General features: G+C 38.6%; 1 protein-coding gene across 2 annotated transcripts; it reads left to right on the top strand.

The window, feature by feature from the left end:
* The first annotated feature begins 2044 nt into the window (after nt 1-2044).
* LOC106869091 (uncharacterized) lies at nt 2045-18108 on the top strand. Of its 2 annotated transcripts, none has more exons than XM_089357706.1 (5): nt 2045-2835; nt 6628-6827; nt 10884-11027; nt 12281-13300; nt 15449-18108. In XM_089357706.1, the coding sequence occupies exons 1-5, from the start codon at nt 2678-2680 to the stop codon at nt 15583-15585; spliced, it is 1659 nt and encodes a 552-aa protein (XP_089213832.1). In that variant the 5' UTR covers nt 2045-2677; the 3' UTR covers nt 15586-18108. The 2 variants fall into 2 exon arrangements, with proteins under 2 accessions (XP_089213832.1, XP_089213833.1); XM_089357707.1 differs by lacking the exon at nt 2045-2835 and adding an exon at nt 3954-4669.
* Nucleotides 18109-27944: the final 9836 nt, after the last annotated feature.

Raw genomic sequence — 27944 nt, 5'->3', positions numbered from 1 at the left:
ATGTTATTTTGATCATTCCAGCGTGTTTCTAAGGCTGTTTTATGCTAAAAATCAAAGTTTCATAAAACAAATTCCAGTTAATAGAATTATGGCAAGTAATGGGTTAAGGTTGTGCGCTGTCGTCATCATTAGGACGTCGGACAAAATGCTTCACGGCATTTCTTCTGGTCCTTTACGTTCTGAGTTCAAATCCCGCAGTTGTCAACTATGCAAGTCGATTACACACTTTCAGGGTCGATAAAATAAAGTACCAGCCAAGTACTGAGGCCGAAGTATTCAACTTGTACCCTCCTCTCAAAATTATTGGCCTTTTTCCAAAAAAAAAAAAAATTACTACAAGGTGTTAACGATATGTAATAAATTATGTTGTACATAAGAATACTATTTTCTTATATGTTCGCAAGGATGGAAATCAGAATGGTAAATTGGTAAAGGAAGGAAATAAAGAAAAAGTTTATGGATATATTAATGTCTATGTGTGGAGGCGCAATGGCCCAGTGGTTAGGGCAGCGGACTCGCGGTCATAGGATCGCGGTTTCGATTCCCAGACCGAGCGTTGTGAGTGTTTATTGAGCGAAAACGCCTAAAGCTCCACGAGGCTCCGGCAGGGGAATGGTGGCCAACCCTGCTGTACTCTTTCACCACAACTTTCTCTCATTCTTACTTCCTGTTTCTGTTGTACCTGTATTTCAAAGGGCCAGCCTTGTCACACTGTCATGCTGAATATCCCCGAGAACTACGTTAAGGGTACACGTGTCTGTGGCGTGCTCAGCCACTTGCACGTTAATTTCATGAGCAGGCTGTTCTGTTGATCGGATCAACTGGAACCCTCGACGTCGTAAGCGACGGAGTGTCAACAACAAATGTCTATGTAAACCGAATAATGGTTAGTTCACATCACTCTGTAAGGAAGCAGAGGACTGTTTTCCCGGTTCCTCTGGCGTATAAATTCCTCCTTGGACGGGACACCGGTCCGTTGCAGGATTGTTCATTTTATCATTATTAGCTGGGTGGACTGGATCAACGTGAAATGAAGTGTTTTGCTCAATAACATAACGCATCGCCCGCTCCAGGAATCGAAACCTCAGTCTTTTGATCACGAGTTCAATACCCCTAACCACAATACCAGAATAATGGTAAATGAATATGAATTATTTTTAACTTCTCCAGTTGTTTGATACGCTAGAAACAATGGCTAAATCTACCTCGAAACTTACCCAGATTTTCGTCATGAAAGATGGAAGGACACGTTGGACAATGTGTGTGAATAAAAATAGATGGTATTTCGCATATAGAAAGCTAATTAGGACTTAACATGGAAGTTAATCAATGCCTTCTAGATTGAGAAAAAAGGCACTTGTGTGTGTGAGAGAGAGAGAGAGGGAGAGAGAGAGAGAGAGAGAGAGATTCTTGACTTTCGTTAAAGTCGAGAACGTTCAGACGCCGTCAATATTCCGAAATAAATTCTTTGTTAGTTGTTGATGTCGTTGTTTGTTTATACCTGATCGGACAGACCTATGATTAAAGGCATTCCAGATATGACCATCTTGTCTTCTTAAGTATAGTACAGTGCACCTAAGACCATATTATCCAATGTCTCATTTTTGTTGGGGTATTTTTTAGGGTATAACTTGAGGAACATTTGGTAACCGTGTCTAGCAGGTCAAGCTATCACGTACTCTCTCTCTCGTTGGTTAGCGATTTTGTTACTAGCATTTGCTACTGCCATTATTTTTGTTAAAATTATTATCACAATTATTACTAAGTCGCAAGCTGGCAGAATCGTTAGCACGCCGGGCAAAAATCCTTCGCAGCATTTCGTTAGTCTTTACGTTTCTGAGTTCAAATTCCACCGATTATTGACTTTGCCTTTTATCTTTTTGGGTTATATAGAAATAAGTACCAACTGAGGACTGGGGGGGGGGGTCAATCTAATCGACTCAGCCCCTCTCACAAACTTTCTGGCCTCGTGCCAAAATTTAAAACTACTATTAAGGCGGTGAGCTAGCAGAGTTGTTGGCACGCCGAACAAAATGCTTAGCGGCATTTCTTCCGTCTTTACGTTCTGAGTCCAATTTCCGACGAGGTTAACTTTGCCTTTCATCTTTTCGGTGTCGATAAATTAAGTACCAGTCAAGTGGGTTGATGTGATAGACTTACCTCCTCCCGCCAAATTTCAGGCCTTGTGCCTTTAGCCGAAAGGCTTATTATTATTATTATTATTATTACTAAGATTATCATTACTGTTACTTTACTATTAACAATTAAACAAAAACACCAGTCGTTATATATGTACGTATGTATGTGTGTGTATGTATACGTATATAACCACCTCCTTGGTTGGTTTCGAATGGCACATTTCTCTTCTGCCTCTTCACATTGATTGATGTTTATTAGTTCTTACTGCTAGAAAGGAACAATAAGTTAACAATAACGTCCACAATAAGATTGGACCATTGGCCGCTGATTGTCATCAAGTGTGAAAAAATAAAGAAAATAATAAATAAGTAAAATCTAGAATGTAACCAGAGCTTCGACCGAGGCTCACAATCTTATTGAAGTCTGTTGATTTGTGGTCGTATTAAATGTGATTTCACTCGCCACTGCCAACGATTTCGACGTATTTTTCTCTTTGTCTAAATATTCTTCTAGTTATCTATATACTTCTAATAATATCATGGGAGTCAGTAATGCAGAAGAAAGGCGCCCTTTGTTGCAGTCATCTAGTGGTGTGTCTAGAGGAGAAAGCCATGTAGACCTTGTCGAAAATTGCGAAGACTCGCTAGGATTTAAGCAGTTCTATTTTCTCTCGGTATTACAGAAGCTTTCAGACTGGTAAATACGCCCATATGTGGGTTTTTTTTTTTTCATTTTTGTATGTCATGTTACATAAGTTTCGGCCAGCATTGGCCTAGGCGATGTCTAACTTAATAGCACCACCTGATGCTATTAAGTTATACGTGATTATATATAGCTAAAAATGATTATATATAATCTTACGTAGCAGACGATATTTATTATTTTGAAGTATACTGACTAAAAAAGAAAAACAGCAAGAGAACGACTGGATATTCTTTGGCATACCTACACCACCGCGTTCCCCTTCTGCGACGATGTTTCCTTATAACTTTCAGAAAAGTGGATAACTTTAAATGAAATTTTCTACAAATACCTTTCCCATAGTACAGATTCCAATTATGTGTGAATGTGTTGCGATTTTTTTTTTTTACAGAGTAGCGGAGAGTTTTGGATAGCTCACTTGAGCCGATTTTCCTATCTCGAAACTTTTCAGAAAAAATTGGTATTTCATAATGAAATTTTCTATAAATACTTTTCAGATTGTATAGATTACGATTATGTCGGGATTTAATGCAAAAAAAAAAAAAACAACTCTTGGTGACACATATACATACATTTTTTTTTTTTTCCAATTTCAAGTCTTATTTCACAATACCCAGTTACCCATGAGCGGTGATAAAAGCTGGCTTTATTACAGTATTGGTGAGTAGGTAGAGATGGTAAATTAATTTTTTAAAATTAACAAACAATTAGTTTCATTAACTGAGATCAAATTACGTCGAAATTATCATTCCTCTTTCTAATATATTTTTTTAAATGCCGTTGCCCCAAGAAAAAGGTTAACCTTATACTTATTTGATATTGCTGAGGCGCGTGGCTTAGTAGTTAGGGTGTTGGACATCTGGTCGTAAGATTATGGTTTCGATTCTTGAATCGAGAGACGCATTGTATTCTTGAACAAAACGCGTCATTTCACGTTGTTCGAGTCCATACGACTGCCAAAAATAAGTAATCTTCTGACGGACCGTTGTCCCGTCAGGGAGGGAATATACATGCTACAGAATCCGGAGGAAATGCTTTATGAGCCTCTGACTCGAGAAGAAGATTTTTTTTTTGTCTTTTATTTGACATTATTATAAATATTGTGGAGGCGCAATAGCCCAGTGGTTAGGGCAGCGGACTCGCGGTCATAGGATCGCGGTTTCGATTCCCAGACCGGGCGTTGTGTGTGTTTATTGAGCGAAAACGCCTAAAGCTCCACGAGGCTCCGGCAAGGGGTGGTGGCGATCCCTGTTGTACTCTTTCGCCCCAACTTTCTCTCACTCTTTCTTCCTGTTTCTTGAGTAAAGCTGCAATGGACTGGCGTCCCGTCCAGCTGTGGAGGAACACATATGCCATAGAAACCGAGCCCATGAGCCTGGCTAGGCTTTAAAAGGGTGCATAAATGAAAATAATTATAAATACTAATGCATACCCATTGTTTTATGCCCAGAATAAGTAATATTTTGCAGATTCTCATTAGAACATAGTTACGTTGTTCCTCGGACAGTTGTTCCCTTGCAGTTCTATGTCGAAACACACTTCGTGCTTCAATTTCTGCTTTGTTCCTCTGAAAATCTTTAACGAAGTTCACGGTGTCTGCTTACCAAAGTCATTGCCTTTGTATTTGATATCGTGTAGATCTCATACGTATATACCGTCACTGTGTTGCAGCTTGTCTTTGTGGAATGGAACGTTTTTCATATATGAAAAATTATTTAATCATAAAATGAACTTCGTAAAAATGGAATAAGGATTGATAGATTCGGATGAATCCAGCCCCTATAAGTTTCAGGCAACCACAAGCGGTATCTGGCCAGAGTATATCCAGGTATGCTTCGAACAACCCTGCTCGCAAAATTGAATTAACTTCATTGTGGTCACATTCATTTTTCCATTCAGTCTACGTTTGATTCTATTTTTGCAGAAATCACGTTTTTCTCAAAGTGTTTTTGTGGTACATCTTGCTAATTTGTCTCCGTAGTACATTTATTAGGCACCAATTCTTTTTTAAAAGTATACCAGTAGATTTAAGTATCATAAATAATAAATCCTGGAAGTTTGCATGTTTCCTGTCTCTTTTAAGTAACCGCTATGAAGTTTTTCCCCCACATTTCTACATTCCACCGAATAGATTCTGTCGTTTTTGACGAACCAAGTTACTTGAGATTTTGGCTGAGGCATGTCTGTGTGATTAAAACGATCATTTTTCAACCATGTGTTTTCGGGTTCAGTCCCATTGCGCGGAACCTTGGGCAAGTGTCTTCTACTACATAACTATTATCTTTATTACGGGCATATAGCCCTTACAATCCAATAATGGAAGAAGTAATGTTTCAAATCAGTCAAAAAAATGTATCTACGCTCGTTCGTTTTGGCAATGGAGTTTTTCTGGAGGATGTTCAAAGCGTTTTCTTTGCTCCTTCAACTGTTCGACTCTTCTAATACCTGTAGCATTGTTTGTGAGCAGTACGGGCTTGTGGGTGCAATTTATCCGAGTTGCTGAGAATGAAGAATTTATGACAGAAAATGTTGACACTATTGCCGTGTAGAGACGACTCGCCGAAAAAAAAACTTCGTTCTTGAAGACATTTTTTTTTTATATATATATCACTGCAAGACTTCACGACAAGACACTGAAACTGGAGACTTGTCGTTATGAATTAGGTTGTCGCTTGTGTTACTTGTCATGCATCACAAACATTACTCTCTTTCAAATTTCATTCTTTTATTTATTTATTGTAACTTGCCAATTTAAAAAATAAATTTTTTTAAAGACTTTGACTTTCTATTTAGGGAGGTGGGAATTTGTAACCGGGGCAAAATGAGTAATTTCTGATTTCTTGTTATTTTCTCCTTACTTTTTTTAAATCATTACATTGAAAGTGTTGCGTCATCATTTTGTACTGTTGCATTGTCTTTAGGAGTAAAAATTGGACAACATAGTTGCTGTTGAAGTTGCCTTTCATTCTTTGGCAGTTGGCAAAATAAGCACCAACTGAGCACTAAGGTCGATGTAAGGTCGACTTTGCCCCCACCTCCTAAATTTCAGGCCTTGTGCCTACGGCAGAAAGGATTAGCTGTAACTTTAAGGCGGCAAGCTGGCAGAATCATAAGCACACCGGATAAAATGCTTAGTGGCATTTCATCTGTCTTTAAATAGCGAAGTTTATTCATTTGATAATGTCTCTTTGTTAGAAATATGTAACGACGGGAAGCTTTCAACTTGTTCTATCCAAGGGATTTTTTAAACCCAAAATTTATATGCTGTCATTTATGGCTTTAAGGCAGTGAGCTGGTAGAATCATTAGCATGCTGGATAAAATGCTTAGTGGCATTTTATCTGTCTTTAAGTTCTGAGTTCAAATTCTGCCGAGGTCGACTTTGTCATTTATACTCTCGCGGTTGGTAAAATAAGTACCAGCTGGGCACGGAGGTCGATGTAATTGACTTTAGCCCCACCTCCTAAATTTCAGGTCTTGTGCCCATGGCAGAAAGGATTAGTTATAACTTTAAGATGGCGAGTTGGCAGAATCGTTAGCACACCGAATAAAATGCTTCGTGGCATTTTATCTAACTTTAAGTTCTGAGTTCAAACGCCGTCGAGGTCGACTTTGCTGTCCATCCTTTTCGAGACAATTATGTACTGGAATCGATGCAATTGAATAGCCCCGTCCCAACAAAATGTTTTGGCCCTGTGCTTTTAAGTAGGAACAATTATTTACAGCTTCATCTCCTTCGAGCATTACAAAATCAGTAATTCAAATAAAGTTCTGCTTAATATTTCAGTTTGCATAGAAATTTTTGGAATCGACATTCTCTAGAGAAGATAATTGTGGGAACTTCTGCTTTTGTAGCCAATGCTATTTTATTTGGCTTCAGAAGTTGCCTCTCTATTTATCTTGTGGAATTCAAGAATGCTTTCCCCGGTCAAGATCAATTGGTCTCGTTAGCTGTCTTCCTCCCTACTGGAATATATGGTATTTTTGGTAAGTAAGTTTCAAAGTTGTTCTTTTGTTTCTTTGTGTGTATGTGTGTGTGTGTGTGTGTGTGTGTGTGTTATAGAATGCGATATTGATGAGCTACATTTCCAAACAAAACTGTCCCACAATTTTCAGTTCATTACGTAGATTATCACAACAATATTTCGTTTGTGTGCAAGTTTTACTTTTACCTGATATTACCAATCAGGGACAGTTTAATTGCTTTGCTCAGAGCACAGCACTCCGTCGCTTACGACGTCGAGGGTTCCAGTTGATCCGATCAACGGAACAGCCAGCTCGTGAAATTAACGTGCAAGTGGCTGAGCCCTCCACAGACACGTGTACCCTTAACGTAGTTCTCGGGGATATTCAGCGTGACATAGTGTGACAAGGCTGACCCTTTGAATTACAGGCACAACAGAAACAGGAAGTAAGAGAAAGTTGTGGTGGAAGAGCACAGCAGGGTTCGCCACCATCCCCTGCCGGAACCTCGTGGAGCTTTAGGTGTTTTCGCTCAATAAACACTCACAACGCCCGGTCTGGGAATCGAAACCGCGAGTCCGCTGCCCTAACCACTTGGCCATTGCGCCTCCACTCAGAGCACAGCAGATCAATACTAAATGACTTTCAGATTATTGTTATTATTATTATGGCAGCGAATGGCAGAATCGTTAGCACGCTGGACGAAATGATGAGCGGTGTTTCGCTCGTCGCTACGTTCCGAGTTCAAATTCCGCCGAGGTCGACTTTGCCTTTCATCCTTTCGGGGTCGATAAATTAAATACCAGTGAAACACTGGGTTCGATGTAATTGATTCAGCCCCTCTCCCCAAAATTGCTGCCCTCGTTGCAAAATTTGAAACCATTATTATTACTTCCCTCCGCCTTAACGAAGGCGGAAGTATTGTTTCCAGTCGTGTTTGTTTGTTTGTTTGTTTGTCTGTCTGTGGACAAGATATCTCAAGAACCGCTGGATGGATTCGGATGAATCTTTCAGGGATGTTTGGCCTCGTGACTAGGACGAACTGATTAGATTTTGGGATCGATCCGATACCATACAAGGCTTCTGGATTATTTTTCCTGTTTTTTTTACTTAATTTTTGAGAGCGGTCCGGTTCATTTTTAGTATTTTTTGGAAGGGTGAAGGTCCACTTGCTGCCAACACCCGCTGAAGGGTGGGCTAGGGATACCTTGACTGTTGATGTGCAAATTAGCGCTGAGGCATCTGTAGCTCTACATGGATTGTGAACAGGTGTGGTCTCCATTCATCAAATAGCTTGTAGTGAAACCTCTCTCTCGAGCATTCAATCATAAATGATAACGGAGCTGCTAACATCTAGCCTTCGGCTGCCTTGGACCCTTTTGTCTAACATCCTGATTGGTTCTTATTTGCGCGGCAATTGTCCCCATGTTCTGCTTGCTAAGGGGGCATTACGTCCAATCGATGGCTTCAGATAAAGTCACGTGATAGTTTTACTGGGTTTCCGGTGAGCCCTTTTTCGCCTATAAATAAGCCCGATCCAACGACGGTAGTCTTCTTCGATTCCAGATCTCTCACAGGTCTGGTCGTTGACCACACATACAGAACACAGCTACAGCCAGTTCCAGCGCTGACGTCTTCACCACCTATGTACTGTCTATCATTGTCGTCGCCAGCAACACCAACATCAACAAGAGCGGTTTTATCTCGACGCTGTTGAGTGGATTGTTTCCACTCACGAATAACAGTCAGAACTAACCAGCCAGAATATACTATACCAGGTAACACGGTCACAGTATTCGACACTCAACACACATAGTGTGATACTCACAGCTCTGCTCCTTGGCCACAACTTCCTGCGTATGAACATTCTATCTCCTTGTGTAACTCTAATATGAACTGGTATTTCTCTATCTCAGTGTTTTAAGACTTTTTACAGTCTATGTTACAGACACTCTTTCTATGTTCTGTGTTTCCTCTCATTCACACGCACACTTGTACTCTCACATATTGTACACACACTATTGTTTATACGACTGTCCGTCACTTCACATTGTTGTATACATTCTCTTGTACACGAAGGCCAGACTTATCTATTGTGTTATTTATATATGTCGCATGCACGCGCACACAGACACAAATAGTTTCACTTTGTTAATAAATTTATTCTCATTATATATCTAACGGTTGAGTTTGTCCTAAGTTCTTTTACTGGCACTATGGCTCGTATCTCTTACGACGAGCCTTCCAACTTATATATCTTGTTTTGTGTTCGACCGTGCGACATGGTTAAAAGGAGCCTTTACCGTCTACGTCGCCATCTCCTTTGGTTCGCACGGTCGAAGTATTACAAGCTATTTCCTTGGTTCACTGGCTTTAGTGAACTAGAACCATGGATCCAACGTAGACCAATGTACAGTGAATGGTACATAGGGTGCCGACAGGCACTCCAGTTTCTCTCAGGCATGGGCAATGCCAGCAGCGGGGGTTCTACTTCGTTCTTTTATAGAAGGTTGGCAGAGGTGAGGAATGATGACGGCCTGGGGGAGACTCTGGGCTTCGATGAAAATCAGTTAGCCAGCCTGTTCCAAAGAACATTCAGGCCAGGGTCTTTGGATAACTTATAGAGATTTCTGACCTGGCAATATTTCCGAGGTGTGTTACCAGCTCGTGATAAACTTGCAAGGCATGGTGGCTCCTGTTCACCCATGTTCCCAAGATGCGAGCAGGACAAGAAAATCATTCTGAACACGCTTGTGCAATGCCCAAAAATTACAGAAATGTGGGTTTATGTCGAACATCTGTTGTCACCACTGGGAAGAGTACAACTGTCTTCTGAGACAATCATAAAAACTGTTGCCCCTTTCTCCTTTGACAAAGAAGGTAAGGCTTGTTTTCTCACTGTAGTAGCTATTGCGGAAGTAGTAGTGTGGAAGACCTATATTAAAGGAATCGTGACGGACACTTTCATCGCCAGCATTGGGTTGGTGAGATTTCTCACCTTCCACCTGAAAAGGAAAATAAGAGTGGAGGAGTGCCTATTGCCAGAAGTATATAAGTAAAGATGGATGTTGTGAGAATGGTGTGTGAATGTTTCAACTTAAGAGTATTCATAAAGTTTTTTTCAAAGGTAGCAGTGGAGGATCGAGGCTTGCGGGGCCAAAGCAGAACCTGTCCCCAACTTCATTGTTTGTATAATTGTTCGTCCCAATCATTCGATTTTACTATAAATTTTTCATCGATTTTTTTTTTTATATTTGTGTTTTTCAATCTGGCCCCAGATCATTGTATCATCCCCTCTATGTTTGGCCCCCTGTGGGCAATAAAGAATTAAGAATCATTAGCATGCCAGGCAATATGCTTAGTGGTATTTTGCCCATCATTACGTTCAGAGTTCAAATTCCACTGAGGTCGACTTTGCCTTTCATCCTCTCAGGGTCGATAAATTAAATACCAGTGAAACACTGGGATCAATGTAATCGACTAGTTCCCTTCCCCCAAAATTTCAGGCATTGTGCCTTTAGTAGAAAGGATTATAATTATTAAGCTGTCAGAATCGTTAGCATGCTGGGCAAAATGCTTTGTGTCATTTCATCTGTCTTTACATTCAGAGTTCAAATTCCACCTAGGTCAACTTGGCCTATCATTTCTTTAGGGTTAATAAGTAATAGTTGAGCACTGTGGTTGATGTTATCAACTTACCCACTCTCCAGAAAATTACTGACCTTCTGCCAAAATTTGAAACCACCACCATCATTATTATTATTATTGAGTGAGAGCAGAGCAGAGCATGCCATCAAAGTAACACTGGGGTAAAATACACGAAGCTCAGTATACCCATCATGACTACCGGTCTGATAAGGGTACACCAGGCACATGCATTGCAGCCATGTGCGTACAACATAGTAATCTTATATCAAGATAAACAGTGCATGACCTTGCAGGTGAGCCCAGTAAGAATGTATGAAGCAAGTAATAAACCTCTTTGTGAAACAATATTAATAAATTAGTGTCATTTGTTTAATCCCAAGTTAGAAATATGTAATTATTTAATTATTCTTAATTTACCATTTCAATCAACAGGTGTTTTGACTGGGTGTTTCAGCTCAAAATATGGAGTGAGGAGTACAGCTTTACTTGGAAGCTTTTTGTTGTGTCTTGGTCTTGGAATTTCAGTATGTGTTTCAAATGTAGGATCTCTAATAATTTATCTTGGACTTGTTGCTGGTAAGTATAAAAATATATTTAATATATTGTGTTACTTAAGGTTGTGAGCTGGCAGAATTGTTAGCACAGCAGGCAAAAGGTTTGATGACATTTTGTCCATCCTTATATTCTGAGTTTAAATTCCACCAAGGTCAACTTTGCCTTTTGTTCTTTTGGTGTCGATAAAATAAGTACCAGTTGAACACTGGGGTTGATGTAATCAACTGCCCCCTGAAATTTGAAACCAATGTTTTGTGTTGTTCTTTGTTGTTGTTTGGCTCCCATCCTTGCAGTCAGCCACTAACAAGCACATTTCTGATTGAAGGTGTTCTAGCCAAAAGTATCTCACATTTTTTTTTCTGAGTGTGGGAAATTAATATTTTGTAGTTATTTTTAATTTAGCAAAAAAAATTGAATCCAAAATTCATGAAGAAATGGTAATAATAATAATAACCTATATTATTAAAGTGCTGAACTGGCAGAATTATTAGTATGCTGGACGAAATACTTAGTGGTATTTCCCTCATCACTATGCTCTGAGTTCAAATTCCACCAAGGTTGACTTTGCCTTTCATCCTTTCAGGGTTGATAAATTAAGTACCAGTGAAACACTGGGGCCGATGTAATCAACTAGTTCCGTCCCCACAAACTTGAAGCCTTGTGTCTCCAGTAGAAAGGATTATTATTATTATTATCATTATTATTATTATTATTATTAATGACAGTGAGTTGGCAGAACCATTAGCACATCAGACAAAATGCTTAGTAGCATTTTATCTGTCTTTGTGTTCTGAGTTTAAATTCCATTGAGGTCATTTTGCCTGTCATCCTTTTGGGGTCAATAAAATAAGTACCCACCTTCTCCCTTCCACTCTCTCCCTTCATCGTCACCCCCTCCCTTGTTATCCCATCCCTACACATTCCAACTCCACCATCCCTATACATCCCATCCCCACTCCATTCCTTCTGTTGCACTGTGTTTATTTCCCTAAAACGTAGTGGTTCAGCAAAAGCCACTGATAGAATAAATACTAGGCTTACAAAGAATATATCCTGTGGTCAATTTTTTTTGACAAACGCGATGCTCCAGCATGGTTGCAGTTAAATGACTGAACAAGTAAAACAAAACAAAAAAACTGTGCCGTTTTAATCCTGAGCAAGGCCGATTATCTCTGCTAGTATACTATAAGATAAATTCAACTGAACATGTGCTTTCTCTATATACTTTGCAGCCTTGTATCAATCTAAAATATATATTTTCATTTTATATATAGGTTCTGGAACGTCCTTCATATTTATTGCTATAAACTGCGGAATTGCTTCCTATTTTGATCAAAGCAGTAGGCAGTTGATGTCTCTAATTTCCACTGGTGGTGCAGTTGGTGCTATAATTTTCCCTATTTTTGTTTCCAAGCTCACAGAACTATATTCTTGGAGAGGCAGCCTCCTTCTTCTCTGTGCATTTACCATGCATACTGTACCATGTGGTTTACTGTATTCCTTAAAGAAACTACCTCGGAAATGGGCGCCTCCTGTCAGTAATGAAGTAAGAAACGGCTCTTGCAGTAGATCCTATCAAAGTACAGATAAGACACCACAGGAACATTTTGCAAGCCCAAAGAAAACCAAGTTCAATTTAGACCAAGTATCAAATGATTCAGATGAGTCAGACTCAAAGCCTCAAATGGAAATAGCACACGAAACAGACGAAGCCAATGCCAGCTCAAGACATGAAAATAATAACCATTTAAAGGGGATCAACATGTGTCAGTCAAATGACATGTCAGGCCATGAAGAAGAAACAGATACTAAACTTAGCCAAATACGTATGCTATCCATGATACTAAACAGTAACACTTATCTACTACTTCTACTTTCCACAACAGGAGCAGTAAGCTTTATAATGTCATTCGCAATGATTTTACCAGACTACCTTGTGAACCGTGGCATGACTCTGGAGGAAAGCACTAGAATTTTTGTCCTTGCATCAGTTGGGAACATTGCTGCACGGTTTATTACATGTTGGTTACTTTACAAAAACATAGCATCAGGTATAATGATCTTCAACTTATCAGGATTAAGTGGTGCCGCACTAGCTCTTCTGTATCCCTATTTTACATCAACATCAATGCTTATCTTATTATCCTTCATGATCTTTCTGGCATCAGGATTGGGCCTGTCCGTCTTCAGCGTGACATTCTTGGAAATTTTTGAAAACAAATTGTATTCTTGTGCTCTAGGATTCTCCATGACTTTGTCTGGTCTGGGCCTTCCATTAAGTGGATACATCATTAGTAAGTATATTTTTCTCTAAATTACAAATACACATAGACATCATGGTGTGTATGTGTGTTTGTTTGTGTGTGTGTGTGTGTGCGTGTACGAGAGGATGCTAAAAAGTTCCCTGGCTTGAAGGGTATTGCAAAAGGCCTGGTTGGAAGCCCAACATCTGAGTTCTTTTACAGGGCTTAGAAAAACTGAAGGAAGAACCACTGCAATAAGTGTGAGTCTGAGAGGGGAATAAGTTGAATAAAATCGTAATTAACTGATCTTCCTGTATTTTCTTTTACCTAAAGCCAGAAACTTTTCAGCAGTATACATATATATATATAAGGCAGTGCTCCAGCATGGCTGCAGTCAAACGACATGACTGCTGAAACATGTAAAAAGAGTAAAAGAATATACATATGCATGCACAGGGATGGATGTGTGGGTAAGAGGCTTGTTTTGTGACCACATAGTTTTGGGTTCAGTCCCACTGTGAAGAACCTTGGACAAGTGTCTCCTGCTATAGCATCGTGCTGACCAATACCTTGCGAGTGAATTTGGTAGATGGAAACTGTGTGGAAGCTTGTCATGTGTATGTGTGTCTGTATGATAAGTGGTGTTGGTTTTGTTTTTATGTCCCAGCAACTGAGCACTAAGTATATAAAGAAAAAATTCAGAAGATGGCTCAAATAGAAATGTACCAAAAAAAAATAGGTGTAATTAAATTAAATTAAATGTGTAGAAACTATATATAAATTAAATATATAAAAACAAATGCAGAATCTAGAAACCTCATAGCTTATGATCTTTCCCTCAAAAAGATGTGGGTATGCATCAGATTTCAGTTAAGCATGTACAAAACTATGACTTAAAGCTTGAAACCTATTCAGACATTCACTTTTATACATTAAGTGAGAGAAGGGGAAGAAGTGCGTGTGTGTGTGTGTGCATGCATGCGTGCACGTGTGTGTTTCAACAGGATTGGTGAGAGAGAGAGGGTGGGTTGGGAGTGAATGAATGAAAGAAAGCCCAAAAGGACGAATGGAAGGAAGGACAAAAGAAAGAATTGGCTGTAGATATCAGGTGACTTCATGGGCTTTTTTTTTTTTTTATCATTAATTAGTGCAGAAGGCTCATTTTGGCCATTTGAAAATACATGGAAACTCTTAACATCACTTACATTTATTATTTGATGTCTAAATTTACATCATACAATTTGTGACCTGGGCACTGACACAACATTCACTGCAATTCTGTTGCAAAGAAAATGACACCAAATAATAAAGGATTAAATGAGAAAACAGATTCTGTGGGCAAGGGGTCTTTTTTTTCCCCCAATGGCTAAAATATATCTTCTCTGCTGTAATTGCTTTAGTTTCAACACATGGTCTTGTTGCAAATGGAGTTTGTAGGTAAGGCTGTGTATAAATGATTTAACAACACCGTGCGAATATTTGATAACTTTTATTTCACTACACAAGTAATTTTCAGGTTGGTTGTGAGTTAAAGTTTCCACAACAAGTCAACACAACTGAAAGAATAATTCTGCAGCATTCATAAACAGTTGATTACAAAAACTCTGTACTTAAATTTTTCAAGACAAGAGAAAATATACACATTAAATTCATGTCCACCAACTATAACATCATATCCAGATTAAGTAGGAGTGTGAAAACATATATTATGAACTGCAAGAGTGTGTAGTGCTGGGCTGTGGGTTGCTACACACTGAAGGTTGGTGTTAAAAACAAGCTTTTATATGACACCTGAACTGAAACATTCCAGAAGGATCCAGAATGATCTATCACATGAAATCTTGCTGCTGATTGGTCCATAACACAACTTCTCATATGAACAAGGAATTGTTGTGTTGTAACTTAAATTTCATAATCTAACAACTTGGTTTTGAGTTTTGCTAGTCTCAGATCATATAACTTGTCAGACAAGTATAACTTCAATATTTTTCATCTGGTTTCCTTGAATAATTGTACATAAACGAAGTGAGAAGAAGGAGTCGGAAAAACCAAGTGTGTGTGTGTAAGAAATACCTTGTTATTTCTATTCCCTGTCTTTACATTTTTTTTCTCCTTAATTTTTATTTTTCTACTTTATTTATTTGTTGCAGTATCATGCTACGTATATATATTTTGTTTTGTTTTATTTTTTTCTTACAGGTGTACTCAAAGATCGGTATGAAAGCTACGTTCCGTGCTATCATTTTCTAGCTCTGCTTTGTTGCTTCACCATTGTGCCATCCATTATCCATGCTTTGGTAACCAAATGGAAAAGAAACACAGATAGTGTTGTTTGATTAAATTATATATTTTATGTGTGTGTGTGTGTGTGTGTGTGTAGTGTATGCACGTATATATATATATATATGTATGTATGTATGTATATATATATATATATATATATATATATATATATATATATATATGTGTGTGTCAGTGTATATCAGCATGTCTGTGAGCTTTGGTTGGTGATAATGATAATGATTGTTTTCCTTTTTTTTTTTTTATACAAAGTAATCTGTAATTTATATTTGACAATTATTTCAATGAGAGATGAGATATGTTTTCGTTTTGTTTCTTTTGTTTTGTTTTGTGTCCTCCTCGGAAAAAAAAAAACAATCTAATTTATACACTGAAAAACAATTCAAAACCATCTTTGTCCTTGTAGACAAAAGCAAGATTTAAGCAAGGATTTTTATGAAAAAGAAAAAAAAAAAAAGAAATGGAAGAAAAAGCATAAAAAAGGAAATATGCATATTTTCAATGATTTCTTTCCATTGGTGACTGACAAACAGAATACTCAATACATGATGCTGAGTATATGATTTACTTAAATTGGCTTTTTGTGGATTGGGGTTCATGATACAATGACTGTCAGGTGATGAAACTTGAAAATCTAATTTGGTTTAGCTAAAATACACACATACATACATACTGAGGTATATGTAACAGTTGTTACTAAGATCTCTACATTAATACAATGGAATCTACCTAACTACTTTTTGCATCGAGCTGCAAGCTATGGAATGAAATCAAAGAAATAATCTATTAAAAATACATTTATATTATTTGTAAGACTAATAAAAAAATATCTAAAATTGTGATATATATTCAGTTATTCATTTAGTCTTTTTCAGACTATTGGATTGTAGCCATGCTGGGATACTGCCTTCTAGGGTTTAGTTGAGTGTATTGACCCTAGTAAATAACTTTGCCTTTCATTCTTTCAGGATCAATAAAAGTACCATAGATGCAAGCATGGCTGTGTGGTAAGAAGCTTGCTTCCCAACCACATGGTTCCAGGTTCAGTCCCATTGTGTGGCACTTGAACAAGTGTCTTCTACTATAGCCTCAGGCTGACCAAATCCTTGTGAATGGATTTTGTAGATGGAAACTGAAAGAAGCTTGTTGTGTATATATGTATATATCTGTGTGCATGGATGTCTTTGTGTCTGTTTCCCCTACCACCACCATCACTTGCCAACTGATATTGATGTGTTTACATCCCTGTAACTTAGCAGTTCAGCAAAAGAGACCAATACAATAGTACTAGGTTTACAAAGAACAAGTCCTAGGGGTTGATTTCTTCGACTAAAACACTTTAAGGCGGTGCTCCAGCATGGTCGCCGTCAAATGACAAACAAATAAAAGAATTAAAGTACCAATCAGGAGTGAATTAACAGAACTGTAAAGTTGTCAGACCAGCTGATTTGCGGTAGTTATTCCAGCTCTTTATGTTCCGATTTCAAATCCCAACATGGCCTGCTTGGGTGTTTGGACTCAACTTATCACCTGTTGTAACCTGGCACTTCAAGTACCTTTAGTGGAGATCACTCTATTGCAATCAATAACACCAGGTTCTTTGATTTGAGGATACCTTCCTTCCTTTCTTGCAGACATTTTGGAGGGGCCTAGGCACTGCCTTACCTCCAAACTGAAGGACAAACAAAATAATCTTAGGAATGCTTCTTGATGGAGATCAAATCTTTATTATGAATTGCAAAAGTCCTAGGAAATCTTTGTCGAATAGTGTTTGGAAACAAAGCAGTATACTAGTTACACAAAGCTATTTCTTGTTTCAATATTCAACTTAATATTTTTGACTAAGATATTTAGATTCCACTAATAAACATTAATTCAAGAGTCAAAATAGTTTTTGCACTGTGTATGCAATAAGCACAGTTGGTCATGTATAAATGGTTTTCATCTCTAACCTAGCTCCAAAATTTATTGAAATCAGCAAACATCTCACAGATTACTGCTTGTTTCTAGTGCTTCAAATACTTTCATTTCATGTTGTTCTAATCTAGTTAGCTGTAAATTAGTACCAGCTGGGTGTTAGTGCCTCCACCTGTCATTTTTTGGATGTGTCACAGTCAAAGATGGGAGGGCCAAGAAAGTGTTTATGTCTGCTTGTGACTACACAGGCACCCAAAACAATTAGCAAAATATGGTACATGCTACCAAACCAGACTCACTTGTGAATGGAAGTTATCTGTACAATACCGTTTCTGTGTGTGTGTTCCATATCTCTTTGCTCGTTTTGTAATATTTCGACAACCTCACATTTTATTATATTTGCATTTAAATTTTTAATATTGACTCTGTTTTGCAATCACTTCAGTTTAGCATTAAAAAAGAAGGAAAATCCTTGAGCTGCGAAATATTGGTGTGTCTTATGTTTATCCTGGGATTTCATTGTCATCACTTTTGGCACTGGCAGAATCATACGAGGACCATACAAAATGGCTACGATATTTGGTTACGACTTATTTACATTCTGAGTTCAAATCCTGCCGTGCTAAACAAAGCAAAGAAAAGTTCCACCTAAGTATAGGAGGCGATTAATAATTCTATAAGGTATCCTAAATATAATACTATTTTATGATATTACAGTGTCTTAAAATAAGACTGAATGGGCATGACTGAACCTATAATTAAAGGCAGTCCAACTGTGACCATCTTTTTTTTTGTGACGGTGAGGGGTGTAATTACAGAGTGACTAAATATTGGTTTCAAATTTGGCACACGGCCAGCAGTTTCTGGGAGGAGTTAAATCTGTAGTAACGCCGTGCGCATGCGTAGTCTCACGCATGCGTGGAATTAAACAAGCAAGCGTTCCCGCTCAATTCACTCTCTTTCTTGCTGGCCAGCAATAGAGCATGGACGTGTCAAGCAGTGTCTCCAACACCCAACTCTGGAGACAGTCTCTTTACGTGTTTAGCTGTCACTCTCCATCTTTCAGACTTACACTCGACAGCTCACTTACACCTACATAACAACGTCCCAACAACTATGCTCACACACATAGAAGCTGTAACAACAAGAGCTAAAGATGTATATATTTATCACCTGAATAAATGTTGTTTAAGTTGATAGTCTGGAGTTCAGCGTTCCGTTTATATTTCTTAATTTTATATAGGAAAGTCAGGTATACATCTAATGATGTATAACCAACTTTCCTATAAATCGATTATATCGACCTCAGTGCTCAACAGGTACTTATTTTACTGACCCCGAAAGAATGAAAGGCAAAGTCAACCTCGGTGGATTTTGAACTTAGAACGTAAAGACGGACGAAATGTCACTAAGCATTTTGCCCGGCGTGCCAACGATTCTGCCAGCACGCCGCTTTTGTAATGTAAATATTAAAAAGGAATATTTTTACATTCTGATTTCAAACACGGCGCTGAGAGTGGACTAAGATTATTTCCATAAGATCGATGATGTAAGAACCAGTTATATTTTGAAGAATAAATCGATTCGATTGAGAATGTTGTTTCTTTGCAAATTGAGGCTTTAAGCCAGTCAACAAGGGAGAGTAATCCCCACAAACTTTTATAGTAGGGGAGATAACTCTCATTATCAACCACATTTGTCAACCGTTGATTTCCGATTTCGGCCCAATGCTACAGATTTATTAGAGACAGGTTTGTTTCGGCAATTGTTTTGTGCTTTAGTATATGGCTAGTATTTTTACCAGCACCTGATAGATGAGCTGGAAAGTTAAATCACTAAAAACAAATCGAGATAGTTACTTTTTACTTGTGTCGGTTATTAGACTGCGGTCATGCTGGAGCACCTCTTTGAAGAGTTTAGTCAAAGTGACCTCGGTGCTTTTTTTTTTTCTTATTTCAAGTTTGGTACTTATTCTCTCGGTCTCTTTCTGCTGAACAGCTAAGTTACGGCAGCGTAAACAAACCAACACTGGTTGTCAAGCGGTAATGAGGGACAAACACAAGCATAAACACACACGCACGTCTCGTTTCCCTTTTTGTTTTTTTCGTTGTTCGAAAAAAGTTCGTTTTCTGTCTTCGTCTTTATGTTTCCGTTTCTCATTGTGTTAAACGTCTTTTGTGATGCCCTGTACCCATATATGCTTGTATGTATACATATAGATGTCGGTATGTACATATATGTATGGATATATGCATATATTATTTATATTATTATATATATGTGTACATATCATCATCATCATCATCATCGTTTAACGTCCGCTTTCCATGCTAGCATGGGTTGGACGATTTGACTGAGGACTGGTGAAACCGGATGGCAACACCAGGCTCCAGTCTGATTTGGCAGAGTTTCTACAGCTGGATGCCCTTCCTAACGCCAACCACTCAGAGAGTGTAGTGGGTGCTTTTACGTGTCACCCGCACGAAAACGGCCACGCTCGAAATGGTGTCTTTTATGTGCCACCCGCACAAGCCAGTCCAGGGGCACTGGCAACGATCTCGCTCGAAAATCCTACAGGAGCCAGTCAGGCGGTACTGGCAACGGCCACGCTCAAAATGGTGCATCTCATGTGCCACCCGCACAAGAACCAGTCCAGGGGCACTGGCAACGATCTTACTTGGCTTGCTGGGTCTTCTCACGCACAGCACATTTCCAAAGGTCTCGGTCAGTAGTCATCGCCTCGGTGAGGCCCAATGTACGAAGGTCTTGCCTCACCACCTCAGCCCAGGTCTTCCTGGGCCTACCTCTTCCACGGGTTCCCTCAACTGTTAGGGTGTGGCACTTTTTCACGCAGCTATCCTCATCCATTCTCACCACATGTCCATACCAGCGCAATCGTCTCTCTTGCACGCCACAACTGATGATTCTAATGTTCAGCTTTTCTCTCAAGATACTTACACTCTGACGGGTATTCACATTGACATTACACATCCAACGGAGCATACTGGCTTCATTCCTTGCGAGCTTACGTATGTCCTCAGCAGTTACAGCCCATGTTTCACTGCCATGTAGCATGGTTGTTCGTACGCATACGTCATACAGTCTGCCTTTTACTCTGAGTGAGAGTCCCTTTGTCGCCAGCAGGGGTAAGAGCTCTCTAAACTTTGCCCAGGCTATTCTTATTCTAGCAGCTACACTTTCAGCACACCCACCCCCACTACTAACTTGGTCGCCCAGATAGCGGAAGCTATCGACTACCTCTAGTTTTTCACCCTGGAATGAGATAGAAGTTGTTTCCTGTTTGTTTACAGTCTTTATTGCACCTGAACATCTGCCACAAACAAAAACTAACTTGCTAGTTAACCTGCCTTTGATGTTGCTGCACCTCTTATGTGTCCATAGCTTGCACCGGGTACATCTTATAGAGTTACTACCTACTCCTTTTCTACATACTGAGCAGGGCCATCTACCTGAAGGGATTTGTGTTTTATCTACCTTCCTACTTATTAGGATTTTGGTTTTAGCTAGGTTGACCCTAAGGCCCTTCAATTCTAGACCTTGCTTCCACACCTGAAACTTCTCCTCTAGTTCTGATAGTGACTCCGCAATTAGGGCAAGGTCATCAGCATAGAGGAGCTCCCAGGGGCAACCTGTCTTGAACTCCTCTGTGATTGCCTGGAGGACTATGATAAATAAGAGGGGGCTGAGGACGGAACCTTGGTGGACCCCTACCTCTACCCGGAATTCATTGCTGTACTCATTTCCAAGCCTCACCTTACTGGCAGCATCTCTGTACATGGCTCGCACAGCTCTCACTAACCATTCTTCTATCCCAAGTTTCCTCATTGACCACCAGATAAGGGATCGGGGGACCCTGTCAAAGGCTTTCTCCATGTCAACGAAAGCCAGGTACAGAGGTTTATCCTTAGCTAGGTATTTCTCCTGCAACTGTCTCACTAGAAATAAGGCATCAGTAGTGCTTTTACCTGGCACGAACCCAAACTGCATCTCATCTAAATTGATTCGCTCCCTAATTAGTTGGGCTATGACCCTCTCTGTAACTTTCATAACCTGATCTAACAGCTTGATATATATATATATATACATATATATATATATATATATATATATATATATATATATATATATATATATATATGATGGACTTCCTTCAGTTTCCGTCTATCAGATCTACTCATAAGGCTTTGATCGCCCCGGGGCTATAATAGAAGATACTTGCCCAAGGTGCTACACAGTGGGACTGAATCAGGAACAAAGTGGTCGGGGAGCAAACTTCTTACCAAACAGCCACGCCTATTCATTACAATTATATTTCATATCCTGAGCATGCATTTGAAATGGTGTTAAATTTAAATAACTATCTATACATCTTGCTTAACGTATATATACCGTTGACGGGAATAATTCTGTGGGTTTGTCTGAAATACAATCTATACTGGTGTGTTTTAAACAATAATAGGAGTGGCTGTGTGGTAAGAAGCTTGCTTCCCACCTATATGGCTCTGGGCTCAATCCCACTGTGTGGCACTTTGGGCAAGTGTCTTCTCCAACCAAAACCTTGTAAGTGGATTTGGTTGACAGAAACTAAAAGAGGCCTGTTGTATATATATGTGCATGAGTAAGTATTTATGTCTGTTCTTGTCCCGCCACCATCATTTGATACCGATGCTGGTGTGTTTACATCCCTGTAACCTAGCAGTTCAGTAAAAGAGTCCAATAGAATTAGTACTAGGCTTACAAAGAATAAGTCCTGGGGTCAATTTGTTCGACTAAAGGTGGTTCTCCAGCATGATTGAAACAAGTAAAGAAATGTGTATATATATGTACATATATACATATGCATATACATGTATATATATAGATATGTGTGTGTATATATAGATACATACATTAATAATGTTACATACTATTAATAATTTATCAAAAGTAACAAGTTATGATTTTCGTTGTGTCATTTTGAAGGAGAAAAAAATGTGGCGTTTTTCACAACATTGCCATGACATATAGAAAATAGATGTATCTTATTGGTTAGAATTACATAAGTTTCATTCTTTAAAACTTTTTCATTATTAATTTTTCAAAAAAAAAAAAAAAAAAAAGAAAAAAGGTTGGGATTTTCGTAATTAGCATGAAAAACTACACCTACAATTTACCTTTTACTTGTTTCAACCATTGGATTGCGGCCAGACTCTGATTGGCTGTATGCAAATGAGTTCCTTACTGGGGTCTGAAACTCTCATGAGAAAAACATTTGGAGGCCAGGAACTGCGTAGAAGCTTGGCATGTGTATATATATATATATATATATATATATATATATATATATATATATGCATGTGTGCACTAGCGTAGCTAGAGTGTGTGCCGCCCTTACATTTGCTGCCCCTGGACCCCACAAAAAAGACATATTGCCTACAGCAGACCCAAAAATACCACCCCTACCATCACCCACCTTCAGCTAAACTAGTGGATGTGTGTTTGTGTTTGTCCAATCCACTGCTTGACAACTGATGTTGGTTTGTTTACCTCTCTGTACCTCAATGGCTTGGCAAAAGAGACTGATACAATAAGTTTCAGACTTGTAAAAAAGAGAACAGTCCAAGATAGTGCTCCAGTCTGGCCGCAGTCCAATGGTTGAAACAAGTAAAAGGTAAAATGTAGGTGTAGTTTTTCATGCTAATTACGAAAATCCCAACCTTTTTTCTTTTTTTTTTTTTTTTTTTTTGAGAAATTAATAATGAAAAAGTTTTAAAGAATGAAACTTTTGTAGTTCTAACCAATCAGATACATCTATTTTCTATATGTCATCGTGATGGCACCTGTGCCCAGCGTCGCCTTTCTGGCACTTGTGCCCGCGGCATGTGTAAGGACTTTCGAGCGAGATCATTACCAGTGCCCCTGGACTGGCTCTTGTGCGGGTGGCACATCAAATACACCATTTTGAGCGTGGCCGTTGCCAGTACCGCCTGACTGGCCTTCGTGCCAGTGGCACGTAAAAGCACCCACTACACTCTCTGAGTGGTTGGCATTAGGAAGGGCATCCAGCTGTAGAAACTCTGCCAAATCAGATTGGAGCCTGGTGTAGCCATCTTGGTTTCACCAGTCCTCAGTCAAATCGTCCAACCCATGCTAGCATGGAAAGTGGACCTTAAACGACGTTGATGATGATAGCAATGTTGTAAAAAGCGCCACATTTGTTTCTCCTTCAAAATGACACAATGAAAATCATAACTTGTTATTTTTGATAAATTATTAATAGTTCCAATATTTGGTTCAGGACCAGCTGTTTTGAAAGGAGGAGCAAGTCGAATACAACCCCCCCCCCCCCCCGCCACGGATACAACTGGTACTTACTTTTATCGACCGTGAAAGGATGAAAGACGAAATCAACCTCAGCGGAATTTGAACTTGAAATGTTGCTAGACATTTTGTCCAGCATCCTAATAGTTCTGCGACATTTATGATAAAATTGGAAGAAGTGTGTCAACCTGAACAGATCCTTTGAAGATAACAGTCTGGCTGAGCGCAACCAATTCAGAGATTCCACTGGAATAAAAAGAGAAATCTAAAATGCGTTGATTTCTTAACAAGGCTCCAATTCTCATTACATTTTTAGAAGTGAGAGAAAAGTTTTGGCGTTCATGTCATTGTCAAAGAAACTACTACTACTACAACTACTACTACTACAAATGATGATGATGATGATGATGATGATGATGATTAAAATTGAAAGTGAGGGTAGTTATAACTGGAAATTGAAATTGAGCTGCACAGATTTGGTTTACAAAAATAATTCCAATTCACTAACTGTAACCATTTTGCCATTTTTTTTTCTTTTTGCAAATATAGTATATCTAAGATAATATTACATTGATGTAGATGTTAGACCTGCTGAAAACAGCAGCTGAATGGCTCTTATATGACATTTGCATCATAAAAGAAAAAAACATGATAGATAATGTTGTTTTAACCCTTTTGCAGCGGTAAGCAGATATAGTAAGCAGATATATTCACTCAAAATTTAATTCCCATTAACTGCGGAAAGCAGTTTTATATACCACTCTATTGTTGAGGAATATCATGTTTGAAACTATTTTCTCTTGAGATATGTCAAGCTTACTGAAGCAAAGTGACTTGCAGAAAATACCAATTCTATTTTTTGAAAGACATTTAACATCATAACTGGAATAACCATAAAATTTGATATCGCAGTTAAAGGGTTAAATTTCGTCATTGATTTCTATTCTACATTACCATTATTAGTGAAAGAAAAGGAAAGGTTGTCTGTTGTAGCTAGTAAAGGGTATTTGTGCAAGATCATCTCAAGTGTTCAGTGACATAATTCTAAATTCTTCGCATGGAATTTGTTCTCGCTCTGATATTTGGCCTTGTAATGTCGACGGCATTAACAACAAAACAATTATGGATAATTGAAGTTCTGGTCACATTAATGGCATATGGAACTTTTACTTCTGTTCTCTCTTCGATAAGAGAATGCTCTACTTTTCGCTAAACTAAATTCATTACCATTATCGTGGTTTTTTGTTTGTTTTTCTTTTTTGCATAGAAATGTGATGCTATAGATATAGTAACAATTAGTACATATATGCTGTTGGTGGTGGTTGTGGTGACAGTAGTAGTAGTAACAATGGTAGTAGTAGTAGTAGTAGTAGTACAGCAGCAGTAGTATTGGGTCATCCCATAAATAATGCGGATTTTTCAATTGCATGAACTAACAGTCGGAGGGGGATGGGATAAACTACTTGCATCAACTTGCTATAAAATCAGGTAGTAATTTTACCTTGTACTTGTTCTTAGTGCAAGTTTTGAAGAGTGCAGTTCGATTTTAAATTTTTTCAAAGCTATAATGGAAGTGACAAAGGAGAATATTTGGCATATTTTGCTTTATGTGTTCAATAAAGGCAACAATGCAATGTGTTGTTATACAAAAGGTTTAGTCCACTTTGAACTTTTGGATCCATTTCCTAACGTTTGTCACTTTACAGCATGTACTGGGTGTTTTTTTGTGACACCAGCACTAGTGAGGCTGCCATGCAGTTTGTGAGGCTGCAATCCCTGAATTGGAAGTGGGGAAACTTTATGTTTGGAGATGAGGTGCAATAAATGGTTGAAAATATGAAAGAAAGGGGCCGGAGCAGAACAGGTTTCTTGCTGTGGAGGAGCTATATAACTACTTGTATTTCAGAAGGTGATCAAGGATGGGAGTGATCAAGTGGAACCAGAGAGCAATAGGTGGGGAATAAAAAAAGACTAACAGTGCTGAGCAGCAGAATGGTAATGATGTAACAGTAGACAAGAAAAGGACGAAAGGTTGGGTAGATTGTAGCAGTTGATGGGAAAGACCAAGGCAGGCATAGTACATGGGGAGGGTGAGCGACATCTGGCGGTGGTGGAAAATAGGTGTTGACTCAGTGGCAAACGGGGTAATCAATGGAAGTGCAGATAGAGAAAACAATCTTAATGAGCTATGAGTGGATAACAAGTGAAACTTTATCCAAACGGGATGTCACTGTCATCACTTCCGATCAGTTTACTTCAATTTTTTTTTTTAATCCCTAAACAGCATATTAACTGTTTATGGTACACCCAAGTGACTCTCTAAGTTTCTGGTACATCTGTCTCTGTATTATAATACATGTTACTTGCTGCCATGGTGTTTTCTCGTGTCAGATATTCGTACATTTAAGTAGAAATGTCATCACTTACTCAAAGAACACATTACATTGTACATGTCTCAAAAAGATGTATTTGTTATTTGTTATTTGTTTTTTCTCTCTTTTTCCACCTGACCACCCCCACTGCTGTGTAATCTCGACATAGTTCATTTTTCTCTGTAAGTGAATGTTGACACATATAAAGATATATTTACATAGAATTTGCAAGCATGAATAACTAAAATTCCTACACATTCTTCTTCTTCTTCTTCTTCTTCTTCTTCTTCTTCTTCTTCTTCTTCAGTATGAGTGCTTTCATGTATGTGTGTGTGTGCGCGCATGCGCGTCTTTGAGAGAGAGACAGAGTGTGTGTGTAAGTATTTTTGTTATGCAAATTGAACAATTAGATTTGTTTTCAGGTCTGAGCCACCCTGTGAATAAGTTTCCAGAAGGAATGAATCTTGGCTGAATTTACAAATCCATTGTCAATTGTAAATGAACAAATAAATAAATAAACGATGTCCTATTTACATGTTTGTAATCTCAAACCCTATGATGGATTTTTAAAGGTAGTTAGCTTTTAATGAGGATTGGAGTAACTGGTTTCATTTCTATTCAACAATTCATCAGGGATTGCATAAATGGTGTCTTATTTACATGTATGTAACCACAGTGTAAAATTACAACTACGGTGGGTTTTTTTATTGGTAGCTAGCTTTTAATGGACATTGAACTGACTGCTTTCGTCTTACGTATGCAGTGGTTTGCTGTCAATAAATATCAGGGATAGCAATTTTCGCCGTCCAAGATGGTGAGATGAAGTAGCAGAAGAATCGTTTGTGTAATGGTATAAACAGCTCTGGATCTGGACTTTGTGAGACCTTAAGCTATATGAAAGTTGGAGGTCCTTTCTTAAGACGTTCCAAAAATCATAAGCACAAAGAAACTGAAACATAATTCCCCTTTAATTATTTTGAGACTCCTGTGTAATGTGAGACCTTATAGCTGCAGCTTGTCTCACTGGCCCCTAAATCTGGCAATGGGTACAAGGCTGACTGTCTGATAATACCGATTTCAAATTTTGGCACAAGGCCAGCAATTTCAGGGTAGTGGGTAGGTCAATTAAATCGACTCCAGTGCTCATCTGGCACTTATTTTATCGACCCTGAAAGGATAAAAGGCAAAGTCGACCTCGTGGAATTTGAACCCAGGACGTAAAGACGGACGAAATGCTGCTCGGTCTGATAATATAAATTATTTATGTGCAGCAAGTTGTTACCAGGGCTTTCTTAAAAACATTATGACCCCTACCCCAACTCCAACTCAGGAAAATCAGTTTGCTGAGCCCTGTAGTATTTATTTATTGACAGCAAGCCACTGTATACATAAATCAGAATTAGGTCCCTAGACCCATGAAATCCCTGGGAAACTACCCAGAGTGCCCGTACCTTAAAATTGCTGATTTCTATGCAGTATTTCTTTTATTCTTTTACTTGTTTCAGTCATTTGGCTGCGACCATGCTGCAGCACTGCCTTAAAGGGTTTTACTTGAACAAATCGACCCCAGAACAAGTTCTTTGTAAACCTAGTGGTTATTCTATCAATTTCTTTTGCCAAACCGCTAAGTTATGGGGATGTAAACGCACCAACATGGTTGTCAAGCAATGGTGGGGGAACAAATACAAACACACAAGTACATATATACATATATATATATATATATATATATATATATATATATATATATATATATATATTAGAGAGAGAGAGAGGGGGGGGAT

This window comes from Octopus bimaculoides, chromosome 9 (genome assembly GCF_046866305.1).
Source record: "Octopus bimaculoides isolate indiv1 chromosome 9, ASM4686630v1, whole genome shotgun sequence".
NCBI classification, from domain to species: domain Eukaryota; kingdom Metazoa; phylum Mollusca; class Cephalopoda; order Octopoda; family Octopodidae; genus Octopus; species Octopus bimaculoides.
This window is presented reverse-complemented; position numbering and strand designations above follow the sequence as displayed.